This window comes from Watersipora subatra, chromosome 3 (assembly GCF_963576615.1).
Source record: "Watersipora subatra chromosome 3, tzWatSuba1.1, whole genome shotgun sequence".
Taxonomy (NCBI): Eukaryota; Metazoa; Bryozoa; class Gymnolaemata; order Cheilostomatida; family Watersiporidae; genus Watersipora; species Watersipora subatra.
Window position 1 is genome coordinate 9420237 of NC_088710.1, and position 15496 is coordinate 9435732.

Below are 15496 nucleotides of genomic sequence, written 5' to 3' on the forward strand. Positions count from 1 at the left end.
CTTACTTAAACCCGACTTATGAAACATGTGCTCTTACTTAAACCTGATTTATGAAGCATGTGCTCCTACATAAACCTGACTTATAAAGCATGTGCTCCTACTTAAACCTGACTTATGAAGCATGTGCTCTTACATAAACCTGACTTATGAAGCATGTGCTCCTACATAAACCTGACTTATGAAGCATGTGCTTTTACTTAAACGCAGGAATCTTATTTTAAAAAGTTTATCCTAATGTGTAATGATTAGAAGACGAATAATAAAATATGTTTTGCTTCTGTTCACATATGACTTCACCTTATGTAACTAATTAGTCTTGTTTACCAAGTCTTGTTGGTTTTTTACTGTATTACAGTGAAAGATACATTTCCTCTTGTCAAGTGAGACCTTTTGAAAATTCCCAACTACTGCTTGATCAAAGTGCATAAGAAATCAATTAGCTCCCAATGTAAATCAGGGGTGTTTACACCGGGTGTATTAAAACTCTGCATGACTCACTACGCTGTGTGACTTACTACACTGTATGACTTACTATATTTTGTGATTTACTGCACTGTTTGACTTACTGCACTGTGTGACTTACTACACTGTGTGACTTACTACACTGTTTGACTTACTACACTGTGTGACTTACTACACTGTATGACTTACTACACTGTGTGACTTACTACACTGTGTGACTTACTACACTGTGTGACTTACTACACTGTGTGACTTACTACACTGTGTGACTTACTAAAACTTACTAGTTTATTGTATTAGCTCAAACAGTCCGCTATAAAATCTCTCTTGTGTGATCAATAAATAGCCGGCTAACTGGCTATCGTTATTTATAATCATTATTAATTCACTAGCAGTGCTTTGAGATAAGCCAGTGCAGTTAATTAGCCAATCAAAATTCTTGTTACTTTTCATCAATTACATATTCCTCATTGTATTACATTAAAGTATGATCATTTTTTACAAAAATTTTGATGTAAATAAAGTTTTCTTTTTAATTTATTCTTTCTGCGAAGTATTGATTCTTTGACTATTTTATTTGATCCATTGCAAAACAATTAAATAGCGTGAAAACACAAAACGCATAGCAGACTTACATACAATGCAATTTTTTGAAATATTTGGCTACTAACATTGCATATTAAATTACCCAAAACTGCTTAATTCATTAAAGTTTTTAACTAACAAGCAGCAAGATGAAAAGAAAGAAAGAATGTATGTGTACATCATGCAGCGTCCTTCACCTCAATGTACTGATTTCATGATGGCTTCTTATATGTTGTTGATATTATTAATCTGGTGTGCATAAAACAATTTACTGTAGATTATACTTCTTGCAGACTGAGTTCATCAGTTATAATCAAAAGTTCAACAGAATTAACTTGCAGCCTTATATTTACATTATTCTAGAAATAAAAATAGTTTGAAATCAAAATTTATAATATTGAGATTTTTATAGTAATGAATACAGATATAAAGGAGCCGAAAATTGTCTCTATTTAAAAACCATTACAAGTAGAAAAATAACAGCTGAAAAGATAAAATCTTAACATAGATCTGGACTATAAAAAGATGCATGCAAACAGCTTGACTATAAAAAGTTTTTATCCAATCAGCACATGAAGGAAAAACAAGAAGCTTCTAGATTCAGGCAAAAGAACAAGCAATAGCTAGCATCCTGCATTAGATAAAATACATGACCTCGAGGAAAATGCAAATATAGGTGCAACACCAGTATGACCAAATATTGATGTCTATGCAGATAACTCTGTTGAGTTAGTCACTGATGTTGCACCTGCATCCTGTCAGCTAACGGGACAGCAGATGTGAAATATCTTACAGCAGTGCTTATTATAAAATTTACGAAAAGCTTTTTTAAACTGTGGGTTTAATAATGAATAAATAATGGGATTCATCACATGATTTAAGTAATAAAATTGCCACAGGAAGTGCCGATAGTCATTTCGTAAACAACCTTCATAATCTTTTGTTTTCTCACAAATGTTAAACAAAATCATAATGCTCATCGGGGCATAAGCCACAATGAAAGAAGATGTCACAAGAAAAAGGGTTATTGCGGTCTGCAAATGGGGCAGACGTTTCGTTTCTCTTTTCGAGGTTGTCAATGCCGGCAGCGGCTCGTTGTGATTTTTCAAAGCTATTTCCTCCGTTAAAACTCTCTCTGAGTCACTACTTTCTTGCATGGTCCAAATTTTTATTGTGTTCTTTTCAACGATTTTTGGTTGACCCAAATTACCTGAACTCGTACTGGCAAAACTCAAAACATGTGAGTTTGCAGGAGATTTTACATCAGCTGTTTTTTTATGTATTTTGTAAACCTTCACAAAGATTAAGGAATAAAATATGGTAACGAGGATAGCTATCCCCAAGAATGCCCAAATAACACTTTTTTTCAAATCATTGGCAGTTCGATTACTAAGGTAATATTCAGTTGGCAGACATTTGTGAAAGTCACAGATAAACTCATGACAATTTGGAACATCCATTGCTACTCGTGTAGAAAAACCAAGAGTTTGAGGAATTGCGGAAGCTAAACATACCACAAGAAGAAACAAGATGGAGGCCTTTGCTCTGAATGGAGTTATTAGCCCTCTGTTGAGACACATTATTAGCAAAAACCTGTCCAAAGCTATTAAAAACAAAATACCACAAGAGAGAGGAATTCCAAAGTATACCAAAAACTTCTCCAGTTTACAGAGGAAGTTTGAGCGTAAAGTTCCGTCGACAAACGTGTATATGGCTATTGGCATCGCTGTCATACATATAACCAGGTCGACAATTGCTAGTGCAATTATTAAAATTGATGTTGTTGTTTTCTGCATATATTTGCAAAAAAGAATTACTGTTAGGAGGTTGCCTAGGATACCCAGGATACATAAGGGAGTATAGAAGAGCGCCCCTGCCCAAATCCATCCGGATGATCTAAAATCTAGCAAGCTGATTTGTTCCACCCTCTGGGATGACTCAAGGAGGTTCTGAAGTCCCTGGCACATTATCTTCCGCTGACTATGAGCGCAGGAGATGTTACCAAGTGCCCAGTTTACTTGATGTTTTGTCTCGGTTGCTAAAACAAGAGTGAACTCCTAGGCTAACCACTACGTTTTCATGATGCGGATTACCCAGATTTGGAGTTATGAGCACAATGCGTTACTGCACGATAAGTGGTTCATTGAACATTGGCATGATGCGGATTAAAGCAGGCGCTTTGTTAAAAGAAATAATAATTTCTACACCAAAGGTTATTGCAGCGCATTTAGGACTAATCAAATGAAAATAAAAATTAATGAAGTGTGGAAAATGTTGAAAATAGAATAAAATGCACTGAATTTTTTTCGCATCACACGCGAGTGCTGTTTCCATTTTTCGCAAACAAGAAACATTTGGTAAAAATTTGCGAGTAACAAAACTCACTTGATTTGCAAATGTTTGCTGTTTGATTTTTGCCAATCATACAAAAACTAGCGGATTAACAATGTGGTAGCCAATGGGTCAGCAAACCTTTGTAATGGAATACTGATTTGAGACACCAATTAACATGCAGGAACAGGTGTTTTCATGACATGCATGTTTCTCACCCTATTTGTTAGACCAAAATAATTGTTACCCAACATTAACTGTTTTGTTGTACCAAATCTCAATTTAATAGTAACAATAATTGAATTAGGAAAGCTCATTTCCTGTATAGAATGGTTAGGCAAAAGTAGATGGAGCTTAGCAAGGATTTGCTACAGCTAACGTCAACAAAAGTCAAAGAAATTCTCACCAAAGTTCGTGAAATCTGCCATCGTGACGGATGAACCAAGATGTTTTTTCTGTAACTATCTTCTTGCCTTGCCTTTAGTAGTTGTTTCTATAAAAAATAAACAGCTTCAGGGTGAATATGTGCATTTAAATGAAAAATTTGTAAAAAAAAAAAAAGTGAAAATGCAAAAAAGCTTAGCTATGAATTATCATGTTTTTGTGTTTAAAAAAAAATTGAGATAAAGTTACGTTTGATTCAGTCTATACTAGGGGAATCTCTATCTCATAGCCTTGGTTATGTGAGTTTGTAAAAGTCTGTGGCCTTTCATTAGTAGTGAGATAATCCTTTCTTGGAGGTCTAGCAGTTACAGTGATTAGCTGCCTCCTTGCTTGTGAGTCTGTAAAATACTCCTAATCTAAAAAATTCTACTTATAATTTATAGAAAAATTATTGTTTTTAGAAAAATAGCAATAATATTTTTTATTTTATAAGCTACTTATCATATGCGAGTAAAAATTTAGTTTCACATAGTCCTGAATCCTGATGGCTATGCGGGCCATGGTGGGTTAACAGAGGGCGAGGCAGTTAAAGGACAGACCACCATTACTGGTGACCTTTCCTTCGAATCAGATGGCAGGCAAGTGTTTACAAGTCAACAGGCTATGACCACTCTTCAGAAATGAATAATAATATATAACAGAAAATGAGCGAGTAACTACTGAAAACCTTTCATCCGTTTGTTGTTGGAAACAACATTGTGGCTCCGCATGTATTCTTGCTACCAGCCTCACTAAAGGTTAGCAATGTTATGTGCAAATGTTGTGGATGTGAAAATAGCCAATGATGCCATTTTATAGTAACTACTGAAGTCATACTAAAGAGAACTGAATGGCAGACTTGCCGGCTCATGACCTTTGGAACCCTTCATTGATGTTGTGTTCAGCTTTAAATGAAATAGTCATATTCGTGTATAGGAGTGTTGGCCACCAATCATTAAAAACAGGTTGTTGTTTATCGTAAGTAAACCAGATTCAGCCAGTTCACCCTCTTCCGTCTAGATTAAACCGCGTTGCATTAGCCAATAATAAGAGTTTAGCCTTTGGCATACTAGTATAATCTCTTATTGGATTAATAAATTGGTATTTTTCTGCATCTGTATTCCTACACGAAATGCCTCTGTCCTGTTTTTATGCGCTATAGCTTAGGACATTTATTTCACTCAATATGAGTTGGGATGTTAGAAACTATCCCTGTGGAGGCGTGACAGCCATAGTGTTGTTATTAAGACTAATAACTTGAATTTAATCAGGTCAAGGGCAAATGCACAATCTTGTTGTTATAGTTTGCTCAGACTATCTACTTGAAAACCAAAGAATTTAATAGTAGTTGAAAAGCCTATAGATTATTTTTCATTCCACCTGAGTACTTTGAATACACATTGCTAAAATGTGTTACTCTATTACATGCCTCCAGCTCTCAATTCAAAAAATATTACACCGCTGTTCCAACAGGTAAAAAATATAAGCAAACTTTAATTTTAGCTAAATTCTAGTTTTTATAAAATTTAGATACCGCAAAAAAAACAAGCAAGCTCTCTTCAGTAATGCGGTAAAAGAAATGCATCAGTAAGCAGCCCAACCTAAACAACACAAAGATATGCGAAAACTATGTAGTCTTGTTGCCAGCCAAGAACAAGTAGATAGATGTTTATCATGACACTGACGCCTGCATTCTTTGATTTAACTAGCTAAAGATCAGACAGATTGGTTGAGAACACCTAGCCTCTCTAGGAATACAATAAGGACAACATTTGTTATTAAAGATGTGGTTATGTCAAAAAGGTCGATTTAATGAAATTAAGACCAATAAAAAGGCTAAAACATCAGCTACAATTTGATGTCATTTTTGTCTTTGTAGACTAACCCTGTCCAGAGATATATGCATTTGAATGAGGCCATCTTTTAAAAAGCTCAGATTCTAGCGGGTGCTTCATTCGTGATGTAACGAGTGAAACATCTGAAAAGAGTCCGCGAGCGATAAATATAAGATCACTTCATTAGCCAATCATCAGCACGAAATTTTTATATAGGTCATAATAAATGTTATCACTCGTAAAACGCGTTGTCTGTGATCTCGAAGTTAAAGATTTTACTCTATAGACCACCTACAGATCTACAGATCTCTATCGATTACCCATAGATCGCATTGACATCGATATTCACTAAATTAATACATCGTTACTCTAATGAACTACTTGATAGACACATTTTATTCACGAACAGCAGACTTGTAAAAATGCTTCTAGTTCCTGCGAAGGTGACTCTGAGTTTTCTGAGCATCCGGTGGTCAGCGTTTGTGGCAGATAGCTTATAGTTAGAGCTGAAAGGCGTCAGCAGCGTTATGCTACAGAGGAAGATTGGACAATAGAAATAAATCTATCTTTTACTTTGAGTCTCCTATAGATATAATGTTGTGTTTACATTCAGATTATATTTCCCTGTTTGAGGCTATGTAATTTCATGTGCGCTCGTGCGAGATACGAATGCACAGTGAGTTCTTGATGGCTTCTTTTTAATCCATAACATCTAGCAATACAATGACTTAGATTGATGAATATACTAAAGGTAATAATTTTAGTCCTCATGAACACATTTACTAATTAATAGAATTATAACTTTTTGCTATCACTAATCATCGTTTTATAATTTTTTATCGTTTCACCTAGCTATATTTGCGTCAAATTTTCTTTGGCAGATTTAGCTAGTAAATTAGATTTATGATTAGACTGTAGATGTTCATTTCTCACTTGTAGAAATTGAGGAAAATCGATTGATTAATGCACATCTTTAACTTCCAAAACCAAATCTTCGAATCGTTGGCTTGGCGTACTTATGCTTACATTTATTTATTTTCAATATTACAATTGCAATCTATCTAACTCCCAATTTGAAAGCTACTGAGTATATATGCGTTAGAATGACATATCTATGAATGACATATATTATTGCATTTGTTTTATTTATTGCAGGATATTTATGTGGTCCTACCAGCTGAAGCAGCTTTGTCAGTGTGGAAACTGCCATAAATGGAAAAGAGAGACTTGAATGTGTGCTGCATAAACCATGATTTTTGTTTGAGTTTGCTGCAGTAGATGAATTTGTCCTATTGTATGACCGTGAACTATGTGCGTGGCCACGACTCGGATGAATATTTTTAATAAAAGCTTTATGCCGAGATGAACATTTTTTTGCTGGTAAAAACTATATAATAAAATAATATTGCTGAAGATAATGTAAAACACGATTTGCAGAGCATTGAATACATCATAGCCCCGTTGAAACCTGTGCTGAAATCTTGTCTGATAGATGAATTTATGGAGTGAAGTCAGAGCTGTATTGACAGATACTATTGCATAGCTCTACCATTTGTTTAGTACTTGAATCAACTAATCAAATGTGACCAGTGAATTTCTTTCTACAAATTGATACCAATAATGACTCGATAACGTTGACAGTTGACTATACAATGTACATGACTTTTAGGGATGTAGTTGGTTTCACCACATGTTCTTTTCAGAGACGCAGTTTGCTTATTTTCTTTAGAAAGAAAGTAGTTTCCGGTGTGGTAGCGACGGAATTGTGCTGATACAAAGACCTTATTCTACTTAGTTTGATTGACATAATTACCATAGACCGTTAGAATTGGTAGTCAGTACTAAGATGTTTACACAGCATTTAGAGGAAACTAATATGGCAATTTTTAAATTTCCCTTATTTGAGGCGTTTGAGACATCAATAATAATGTATCAGTAGCTGGATTTAAAAATTTATCCTAGCCAACATGAGCGAATACAAAATGAAATATATGCCTATAAAGCCGCGTAGGACTAGACTTTTTTCGCAATAGCCCATGTGAATACGAGAGATAGTGACAGATTGTATCACGCCTTACATCATTTTGGGCAAGTCTGGGCATAATTTTTTTGGGCTGAACGCTTTTACCGCTATCAATTTTTTTCGATTTTAATCTTCAAATATCTTGACAATGAGATCACCTAACACAACAAACAACAAACAACATATCAACTGATAGACAAAAACAAATTATTTCGTTTAAAATCAACTCAAATTTGACGAAACCACATCTTTAAAGGCCCTGACCACATCATACCAGACATAGACCTCTATTTGAGGAGCTAAAGTTAGCAGCGGTTAGATGGTGACTAGATGACAATAAGACAGCATGCTAAGTTTTAAAGTTAAGTAGTTAAACTATATTATATATTATAGTATTATTTTTATTAATTAAAATTAATAAAAATTCTATATATAGTAATCAAATGCAAAATATCTCAATTAATTATTCAACTACAAAATTTAATTATGTTTTTGGACGCCTATTATTAGCAAGCTCTATGTGCATGTTATTTTCCTGTTAAAGTCAAGCCCTTTGCCTGCGGTGAGTTCTTCGCAGCACCCAAATTTCGTCATTATTTTGTATTAAAATACATACATTTTAAATAGTAAGTTTTTATTACTTGAGAAATTTTCTATGTGAGTGTTGAGTGACATTTGTATGGCTTAGTCATAGATATAGTAAACCCTAGATTGGCGAATAGCCATCATTACAATGGAGCAAAAGTGAGGCCTATAATTGGCTGTTGTTTTCATGACGTTACGTCATAGTGATCTGCATCACAGCATCAAAGCCTTCAATTGAGCAATAAGTTTAGTAGAGGAGGCATGCTTGGCATGCTAGTTTTTAAGTCATAAACGTAACAATAAGACCAAATTCTTAGTGAAATGTCATCAGAAGAGACCACAACACCCCAGGTATATCCTGAATTGCCCATAACAAGACAGAACTTCAACTCAAAACAAGAAGTTCTCAACAATATCATAAGCTATCTATGCCGATTAAAGACACCAAGCTGAAAGCTGCTAGTGGAAAATAATAGGAAAATCATCATCATTTCGTCATTGGTTTTGAGTCAGCAGCCAAATCTGTACATGGCATTGCTCAATATCTTTTCAGCAACTACCCTTACATCAACTACTTCCTAACCTTTAAGATCAACCAGGATCACATTGAGATTCTGTTTTCCACAATACGATCTAAGGGTGGCTATAACAATAACCCGGATGTGCAGTGCTTTAGATCTGCAATTCGAGCACTGTTCATAAAAGCAGATATCACACCACATCCCAATGTTAACTGTATTGATCTGGATGTGAGCAGGGCTGAAAAAACTGGCCAACTCCTGCTACATTCTCTGGCTAGAAAGAAGAGAGAAAAGCTGAGGAAGGTGAAGATGAGGAGTTCGGTGATGAGGATTGTTTTTTAACTCAAATGTGATGAGTGTAGCAAGTTCTTGACCAATGTAGAAGTAGTGGGAAGTAGAAATAGTGATGACATAACCCTAATCTCAGACATAACCCTAATCTCAGTTAAAAACAGAGGAGGATTGGTGACCAGATTGATAGGCCGAATATGTATTGCTGCAGAAAAGTGCCTACGTTCACACATGGAGAGCTATGGTATCACACAGAGAGCTTTTAAACAAGTAACATCACAGACAATAACATATATGTCTTATTACATAACCTCAATCAAGGTTTTACATGTACAGTGCATGCCAACAGTCTACTCAAAACTATAGTAAATCGCTATACTAAAATCAGAATACACTATGCCGCTTCAAAGCAGGAATCTAGTTCAACCAACCTTACACAAAAACTATCTCGTCTAGTTATTTTCAGTCATGTCTAATGGGTGTTTAATACAGTGGTCCAGCGTAACTGCTTCTAAATCTCATTCGACTCATTAGTTTGTTATTAGTTTAATTTCTATTTGGCCACTCTTTGTATTATCGATGATATAAAAGCTTCTAAATCATTGGTATTATTCATTACCATGTGTGTATGATTCTTGCCTTTCTCATCCAAAGTCATTACAGTCATACTTCGACTTACGAGCTTAATGCGTTCAGAGAATGAGCTTGTATCTCAATTTACTCGCATGTTGGTGCAATTTATTTATATATAGAACAATTAAATATATATTGATTGGTTTCCATACTCTAAAAATGCAAATAAAACACTCAAAACAATATATTGTAACAGAAAGAACATGTTGGTTATTGTCCTAACTTACCACATGCTTTCAAAAAGCAACAAATAAAAAATAATGCAAGGAAATGTGATTAATTAAAATGTAAAATTAAATACATACAATAGCAGCTAATACTAGCATTTGCCAGAGAGGGAGAGATAAGTTATCCTTCATTACAACAGCTGACTTTGATAAATTTGGATTTTATCCAAGTCTTAAAAGACAAACTTAAAAGCAAACCTAAAAGCAAACTTTAATCTTTAACTTAACGTAATTAAAATTTCTTCGGCGTTCATAGTTTTAAGTTTCTCGCTGGTTAGCTAATTTTGTTTCGCTCTCACGACCAGCCGGCCGTTTTAAGAGAAGGACGTTTGCCTCTGTCGCCCTTTCAACATGTTGCGATCAGGACGAACACAGGTGTCGTCACCAAGGATTAATGCACCACCACTAGCCAACTTGTCCGAATGTCTATTTTTTATAGTCTTGATAGATAGCACCGGCCTTTTTACGTAGCATCGTTTCAGTTACGCCGTCACCGGCCAATTGTTTGTCTTTTATCTAAAGCCTGAGCAGTCGCTCCATCAGTGGTCGTGAAGATCGCTGCGCCGTTTAGAAACTGTGGTTAGTCCTTTTGTAAATTAAATGCCTTGAATATAATCCTTGTGTTTGATAATTGTGGATGTATTTCTGTCATATTGCTGAGCTAGCTCAATCACGCTTACATATTTTGCATATTTTTCAATAATTTTCCGTTTAATATCCATTGTTATCATTCGCTTTTTTTTTGCATTACCTATCCTTTTACTGGCAAGCTTTCGGTCTACGCACGGTACTTTTAATTCACATAATTCAGCACTGAAAATCGCGCACAAAAAACATGGTACAAAAGTATAATCTGAGCAGTTGAAAAATACAGAGTGATGCTGTTCTCATAAAACACCTCCGACATACTTGGCAACTGACTCATGTGCTCGTATCTCAAACATGGCTCGTATGTTAGTGCTAAAACTTGCTTAAAAGCTGGCTTGTACCTCAAGTTTCTCGTACGTTAGGGCACTCGTAAGTTGAAATATTACTGTATATAAGTTTTACATATTTTCAATAAAATATGCAGTCTCAGATGCACAAACTATGGAAAAATTGAGCAGTTTTTAGTGCTAAGTCAATAGGAGTTAATAAATCAGCTGATGCGCTTTGCACATCACCATGACGTTGCGTCATGCTAATTATAGGCCTCACTTGTTTTGATTATTCGCATATCTAGGGTTTACTATATCTATGGGCTTAGTATAAATTGGCTCTATTAAGAAAAAAATATGTTTGATTATATCAGTACAACAACTTAAAAATGTCTAAATATTTTTTATCCAGATGAATGAGTTTGAAAAACTGTAACTATTAAATAGTTTTCAAAATAAGTTCAAAATTTTTGAAAAAGCCTATGAAAGCAAATTTTTAGCATTATATAGGTTACATGTGAATTTGAGTTCACTTTTTAATAGACAAATATGGCAAGCAAATATTTGTTTATCACCATATTTCATTGCAATTATTTATTTAATTTAAAAGATGCAATAAATTTAAGCTAAAGTTTTAATGTAATCAAGAGAATGTTATTTGTTATCAAAGTTTGTTATCAAAAATATTTTTAACAATGTGAAAAGTGCCACAGCATTGTAACCCATCTAATTCGGTTAGTGTAAACATCTATGTTACCACTCTATCTTATCACTCTATGTTGCCACTATTTAGACTCAGTCTATACTATTGTAATCTCCATCTCATAGCCTTTGCTATGTGCATTTTATACAAGTCTATGACCTGTCATCAGCTGTCAGACAATACTTCTTTGAGACATAGCAATTATTTAGTTAGCTGCCTGTTTGCTTGTAAAATATTTTTAAACTATAACAAATTATATAGGAGATGTCTAACTGCACACTAGTTTGTAAAAAACAAAATGATTTAAAACAAAAAACAAATGAAACAATTTACTATAAACTAAAACCAGCCTCTCCTTGCTTTTTAGCAAAATAATTAAAAATAAATAAATAAAATAAATACCTCCAGAAAAGCCCAGGTGCTTCTACATGAGTAACTCCTTCCATAACCCGCGCTTTTTTCTGAGGAAGGATCCATTAGCTAGACCAACACATCTTTATATAGTCTCCATCAGCCAATCAGCCGCAAGTATACAGACTGATCTAGCGCGCATGTATGTCATTGTTCAATATGCATTTTCAGCTTCTGCATAATTATGTCAGACAAGAAAGGATGTTGTTAGCTTACATACACCTTATCAGTTTATGTAACTACCTATGGTGAGTCATCAACAATACTTATGGTGAGTCATCAACAATACCTGGGTGAGTATTTAGCATCAGCCAAACAACCTTCATGCCATGTTAAATATAGGAGTAAAAAAATTTATGACAAAAGTCTTCTCCGCTATAATAAGACCTGCATTCGTCTTTCCATCTGTCTGTCCAGAGGCACAGCTTGAGGTTTGGGAAAGATTGCATCATGCAGTATTTGAACTCACAAAATTCTACCTGTTGGACCACCACTGTAATAAACACATGCGCCACTAGACCACCTTTTGGAATTTTGGAGTAATTATGCGGATGTATATTTTCTGTGCTTTATCACATACTGCCGATCTCTCATTGCACAGTGGATTGACAGAGTACTAGTTTATTGTACTATGGAAAAAAACATTATACTATACTGAGAAAATATAAAAAAACGTATGAAAACTAGACCAACCCTAAGTTTGGTATGCTGCCCAAAATGCAAGACATATGTGGTTAGATGAAAACCTTACAGAACCTTGAAAATTATTAAAGAGCAACAGAAAATTTTTCTCACCAAAAAACATTTAGAATTATGATATTGTTTCACAATTGTCATATATGTAAGATTTATATATATTTATATATACTTTGAATCAAGTCTGGGAGCAGAGATGCTGGTGCAGTTCCCTACTGAGTCAGCCAGGAAACATATTTTTGTTCTCTGAAGTTCACTCTATGTACTGTGTATAGTCCGACCTAAGTTTTGGCCACAATCCCTCCCAGAACTCAGTTCAGAAAGCGAATTGAAAAAAAAATTTATTTCACGTTTTCCACACTTGATGAAAAAAGATTTTTCATTACAAATAATATAAATAATGTGAATATTTTGCAAGATTAAAAATGAGCGTTAAAGTATTTTTAAGTTATTTTACACAATTAACTGTTGATAAGAAAAGCGGGTAATTTTAAAGTACTCTAAATTTCCCATGAGTACTCTACTAGTATAGCAGGGTAGCGTCTGGGGAGTGTGTTTCTGTATCTGCAACAGCTTAGTTGACGCCAGTTATGTTTCTTAAGTTGTTTTGTGTAAAATAAAAAGTGTAGAAATAGCTCGTTTGTTTTATTATAATAAAAATTAAAAACTAACTTAATACATTACCACACTTTGCAAAATACAGTCATCACTGTATAGTGATAATATAGTCTTCCTGTATAGTGATACAGAAACTGTATCATTATACAGGAAGACTAATCACTTATACACATGTGTATAGTGATACAGGAACTGTATCACTATACAGGAAGACTAAACACTTATACACATGTTTATAAGCGTATAAACTATACACTTTTAGACATGTGTATAGTGATACAGAAACTGTATCATTATACAGGAAGACTAATCACTTATAAACATGTGTATAGGGATACAGGAACTGTATCACTATACAGGAAGACTATACACCTATAAACATGTGTATAGTGATACAGGATCTGTATCACTATACAGGAAGACTATACACTTATACACATGTGTATAGTGATACAGGATCTGTATCACTATACAGGAAGGCTATACACTTATACACATGTGTATAGTGATACAGGAACTGTATCACTATACAGGAAGACTAAACACTTATAAACATGTGTATAGTGATACAGGAACTGTACCACTATACAGGAAGACTATACACCTATAAACATGTGTACAGTGATACAACATCTGTATCACTATACAGGAAGGCTATACACTTATACACATGTGTATAGTGATACAGGAACTGTATCACTATACAGGAAGACTATACACTTGAATAAAATCGTTAAGCATAATACAGAAAAATCTTTTCTAATTATTTGGTGTTGTTTTTGTAAAATTACATATACATTTTGTTTAACATTGAGACTGAGTAAAATTATTCAACTATTATTAATTCTCTGTAATTGATTAAATGGCATATATAAAATAAATTAAAAATGACTTAATTACAATTAAACGAATAAGATTATATGTATAAACTAAAATATTTGCAAAATATAATTTTGTAGAATGTGAAGAGATAGCCAAAGTGAATAGTCATTACTAAGGTTACTAAGGTCGTTACTAAGGTTACTAAGGTCATTACTAAGGTCATTACTAAGGTTACTAAGGTCATTACTAAGGTTACTAAGGTCGTTACTAAGGTTACTAAGGTTGTTACTAAGGTTACTAAGGTCGTTACTAAGGTTACTAAGGTCGTTACTAAGGTTACTAAGGTCGTTACTAAGGTTACTAAGGTCGTTACTAAGGTTACTAAGGTCGTTACTAAGGTTACTAAGGTCGTTACTAAGGTTACTAAGGTTGTTACTAAAGTTGCACAGCTTCCACAGTTTTCTTGCTACTCAGCGATTTAAGGAATAGAAACAAAATGGCTGCTTGACTGAGTTTTAGCAACCACATTTATCTCATCAATTACACATTTATTACCAGCATAGAACATAACATAGGCCTATAACAAAAACCTCTTAACCAAACACCCCCTTGGTGAGACCTTTTGCTTGTATAGGTGGTAAGGTTAATAAGGTGATACTGCTGTTGACTTATGGGTGGATTTATATGATCCAGCAGTTGTTTATTGACCTTTAAATGTAATTATCTTAAAATTTAATTGTTTCATTAAATTTTTACTTGGGTTTACCTAAAGTCTTCTGTCTGTTCCTGCTACACCTCCATTGTTAAAAAATGTAAAACAACATATTTCTAATAAGATTTTTCGATGGTTGCTTAAGTTTTATTTCAAGCACCAAACATAAATAATCGCTATTTATTTTATTCGAGTTTTTATGATTACTCGTGATATTTACTACTAGTTAAAATTTTAAATAATTTTTTTACAATTACTATTTTCTATTGTATTAATATGCAATTTTTACACACTGCTGTAAAATGCAACTGATGATGTATACTACTTGTCAGCAAAGATGGATTTGTACATGAAATCTGCAATGTTGGAGCAAATGTTCCTATATTAATATTCTACAGTCTATTTAATTTGTTCCATATCTTAAATCTTACTATAGCTCTTAATAAATAGTGTGGATGATTATATTTAACATTAGAACAGATATAATGTATATATTATATCTGTTCTAATGCTAAATATAATCACACACGCGCACACGCGCACCCGCGCACACGCGCACACGCGCACACATGCACACGCACGCGCACGCACACACATGCACACATGCACACACATACACACACGCACGCACGCGCACGCACACACATGCACACACACGCACACGCACACATACACATACACACACACGCACACACACACAC

The 15496-nt window shown here is 34.3% G+C and overlaps 1 protein-coding gene across 1 annotated transcript; it reads right to left on the minus strand.

The window, feature by feature from the left end:
* Nucleotides 1-1383: 1383 nt before the first annotated feature.
* On the minus strand, nucleotides 1384-11998 carry LOC137391162 (G-protein coupled receptor moody-like). Its single transcript, XM_068077535.1, has 3 exons — nucleotides 11939-11998; nucleotides 3785-3871; nucleotides 1384-3085 (listed from the first exon to the last, which is right to left on the minus strand). The coding sequence occupies exons 2-3, from the start codon at nucleotides 3804-3806 to the stop codon at nucleotides 1806-1808; spliced, it is 1302 nt and encodes a 433-aa protein (XP_067933636.1). The 5' UTR covers nucleotides 3807-3871; nucleotides 11939-11998; the 3' UTR covers nucleotides 1384-1805.
* Between the last annotated feature and the right edge of the window lie 3498 nt (nucleotides 11999-15496).